The 4,130-nt window shown below is 40.9% G+C and overlaps 1 protein-coding gene across 1 annotated transcript; it reads left to right on the top strand.

The window, feature by feature from the left end:
• The first annotated feature begins 1,289 nt into the window (after positions 1–1,289).
• On the top strand, positions 1,290–3,551 carry LOC109808261 (Glucose-methanol-choline (GMC) oxidoreductase family protein). The gene is made up of 3 exons (XM_083074673.1): positions 1,290–1,651; positions 1,741–3,223; positions 3,318–3,551. The coding sequence occupies exons 1-3, from the start codon at positions 1,549–1,551 to the stop codon at positions 3,367–3,369; spliced, it is 1,638 nt and encodes a 545-aa protein (XP_082930799.1). The 5' UTR covers positions 1,290–1,548; the 3' UTR covers positions 3,370–3,551.
• The last annotated feature ends 579 nt before the right edge of the window (positions 3,552–4,130 follow it).

The following is a 4,130-nucleotide window of genomic DNA, read 5'->3' on the forward strand; positions in this document are numbered from 1 at the left end:
CGCTAAAAACCGAACCCAACCGAAAATGAGATAAGTTTAAATTTTTATTACTTTTGTATAACTAAACAACAATGGTCCAAATTTAAAAGTCTTTATTTCAAGTATAATATAGCCATCAATTTGTAACTTATTTTTTACCTTTTTCTCATAACTTAGATATTTATTTTGTCTTCTCCTTCCTCATTCAACTTCTCAACACACTAGTCCATTTTTAGAGTTATCTTTTTGCTTCTTTCTTTGTCTTTCTTTTCCATCTTCTTATCTCCATTTTGAGTACATTTTGTGTGACTGTGATTTCTTATGGTTTTGTAATCTAATTTTATATTTCTTTTCCATGTAACAACTATGAATTTTGTTATCTTTTATTTTTGCTTCTTTAGTTTGTAAATGTTTCAACTACGAATCTATTTACATGCACCATCTATTGTCACCTTCATTCTATTTTTATACACTATTTTAAAAATATTTTTTATCGTTTTAAGCTTCATCTTCGTTAAGATAAATTGGTCTACAAAAAAATTCAAACCCGATTATACCCACCCGCTTAAATCCGAATCCGTTTCAACCCGAACCGCCTCAAATCGAAAGCTCAGTCGGTCGGATATGGGTCACATTTTTTCAAAGTCGGTTTACAACGGGTTAGACATTTTTCACCTGAACCCGACCAAATCGGGCATTGATTTACTGTAGACATATCATCGTTTGTTTCTTGACTCGTGGTTAGATAATTGTTCTAGGACTCAGGAGCGTACATTAACCCTTTGGACCAAGGCCTTAAACTTGAGGGATTATTTTTTGTGGACATACCATCATTATGCAAATCGACCTATGATTAAAGATGTATATATATATATATATGGATTGTTTTTGACTTGGGGATATACAACCCTTCAGTCTTGAATGTTATAATGCAAAAAGACTTAAAATTAGTTAAATTATTGACTCGACTTTAACTAGATCAGTCATAAGTCTAGGATGGTACAATAACAATGATATAGTTATTTATTTTATTGAAACATAGAATATTGTTTTATTATATCATAATGTATATATTTATATTATTACAATATGATATATAAATAACTACTATTATACATATGATCGATATATCATTACGATATGATGTAACATTTTTAATGAGGAATTGAGATGGAAAAATAATTAAAGGAACAAAGTTCATAATGTAGGTAGATTGTTGTGACATTATATAATTAAGCATGTGATAGATGAAATGAAATCCTTAATTTGAATAATCGTTATATAAGCATTCTCCTTTAACAATATGAGATAAACCTACTTAAAGTTAGCGTAGAAAGTTTTGAATGCAGGCCATATGACAGATATGCGCGCGGTGCTGGTGAGTTTATGGGGTTTGTGCGTTGGTTGCATATATTAACGCAATAAACGAAAAAACCTTGCGAACCTAGCTAGCTATACTTCTGGCCTGGTTTTCTGAGTCACTATCAAGAAGCATGCAAGAAGAAGTCAAAAATTAAAGAATAATATAACTCTTTTCATTGGAAACGTAGGCATCATCAAGTGAGAAAGATGGAGCGAGCCATTGTACTGTACTTAGAGAGTGTGGCGTTGTTGATATTGTGCAGCACAATCAGTGGTGCACAACAAGAGTTTCAATCTCAATCTCGGCGAGGTAAGTAACTCTTTTTCTTCATCTTCTTCTTCTGCCATTCCCAGTTGAATTAACTATAAGATATGTGTGGGTTGACGTGGTGTGATCAGAGGCGAGTTACGTGAAGATGGTGGTGAACGCGACGGAGTTGGCAGCGGAAGACTACTACGACTACATCATCGTGGGAGGGGGCACGGCGGGGTGCCCACTGGCGGCGACACTCTCGCAGAAGTACCGCGTGCTTCTACTGGAACGAGGTGGCCTTGGCCGCGGCAACCCCAACCTGATGAACCAAGAAGGCTTCTTGAGCAACCTCTTAAACACCCACACAACGGACTCTCCGGCTCAGCCTTTCACCTCCGAAGAGGGAGTCCCCAACGCCCGCGGCCGCGTCCTCGGCGGCAGCAGCGCCATCAACGCGGGCTTCTACAGCCGCGCCGACGCCGACTTCTTCAGGCGCTCCGGCCTCCCGTGGAACCTCACCATGGTCAACCAGTCCTACCAGTGGGTCGAGAGCCAAATCGTCTTCCGACCCAACCTCAAGAAGTGGCAATCCGCGTTTCGCGACGGCTTGCTGGAAGCCGGCGTCACTCCCTACAACGGCTTCACTCTGGACCACGCCACCGGCACCAAGATCGGCGGGTCCACCTTCGACGGCGCCGGCAGAAGACACAGCTCGGCGGATCTGTTATCTGGCGGGCGCGCGTCCAACATGAAGGTGGGCGTCCAGGCGAGCGTGGAGAGGCTCCTCCTGGGCGGCGGCGGCGTGATGGGAGTCCTCTTCAGGGACATGAGAGGGATGTACCACGAGGCGTTGGTGCGGGAGCACGGCGAGGTTATCCTCTCGGCCGGCGCAATCGGAAGCCCTCAGCTTCTCTTACTGAGCGGAATCGGTCCCAGGCCTTATCTCTCTTCGTGGGGGATTCCAGTCTCTCACCACCTTCCCTACGTAGGACACTTCCTCTACGATAACCCTAGAAACGGAATCACGATCCTACCCTCGCTCCCTCTGGAGCATTCTCTGATACAAGTGGTGGGAATCACCGACGAAGGGGCTTACATCGAAGCCGCGTCCAACGTGGTTCCCTTCACGTCCCCTCCCCACACTGCTTTCGTCCACTCGCCGCTCTTCCTGACCGTGGCAACCCTAATTTCGAAGATCTCGGGGCCTCTCTCTGCCGGTTTTCTCAGACTGGCTTCCACGGATATCAACGCCAACCCCGTTGTGAGGTTCAACTACTTCAACAACCCCGTCGACGTGGAGCGGTGCGTCAACGGGACCAGGAAGATAGCCGATATTCTCAAGAGTAGGGCTTTCAAGGATTTCATGTTCAGTAATTGGTTTGGGGAGCGTGACTTCAGATTCATAGGCCCTGCTTTGCCTCTTCACCAAACCGACTACCCTCGCATGGCCGACTTCTGCCGCCGGACCGTCAGCACCATTTGGCACTACCACGGCGGCTGTGTCGTCGGCAGGGTCGTTGATCGGAATCTCCACGTCATCGGCGTTCCTTCACTTCGCATCGTCGATGGATCCGTTTTCAGCGTTTCTCCCGGAACCAATCCTCAGGCCACTCTAATGATGCTAGGACGGTATATATGTTTCTTTCATTCTTTAATTTAAACCACTCACCACTCTGTTTTACCAAGAATCATGTATATATTAATTTTCATCCTATTATCGCAGCTATTTTGGGCTCAAGATAATCAGAGAAAGGGGAGCAGCAGCACACAAATGATTCTTCGCCATTTACAAATAGGTTTCTTGTCGTTAGAGTTACATATAAGACTGGGGTCGATCTGTAATCATATATTTTGCCCACACTGTTCGATAACCATCAACACATTACATGACCAACTTTCTTTCTTTCTTTTTTTTTTTGTACGTTCCTTTCATCTGCTGCTGTATATTCACGTGTTTTATTATTCTATTTGCAGCATGCTTTTTTAAGTGTTTAATAAAAATTGGGTTAAGTTAGGTTACTTGACAAAATAAAATAAAATTCACAAATCTAACCTAATAAAAAAGCTAGCGTAAATATAATTAACATTTTTATTAGTTAAGAGTTTAAATGTTTAATAAGTATCGCTAAATCCTATGCGGCTAAATTTTGGTATAGGGAACATTCGCAACCCTTTGGTTCATTGATTATTTTACATCAATCAAGAATGAGAGAATGTAATGAACCGTCATAATATTGGCTGTAAAGAAAATATTATTGGAGAGGAATGTTATTTTCAGTGTTATCGGTGGAATTGGTTTGAATTTTAGTTAATATTTAATTAGTTAATTAAATTCAATTGATTTAAATTGATTTAGATTTCAATTTTTTTTTAACTTGAATCGATCTAATTCGATATTGATTGGATTAGTTGATCAAATATTTAATAATTTTTTAAAAAAAATTATATTTTTAAATAAATAAATTTTTTAATCTTAACTAATTACTAGATGTGTAATATAATTTTTTTATGGAATCACGTCAAGCAGGATAAGAGA

This window comes from Cajanus cajan, chromosome 5, assembly GCF_000230855.2.
Source record: "Cajanus cajan strain Asha chromosome 5, NIPB_CcT2T_4, whole genome shotgun sequence".
Classification (NCBI taxonomy): Eukaryota; Viridiplantae; Streptophyta; class Magnoliopsida; order Fabales; family Fabaceae; genus Cajanus; species Cajanus cajan.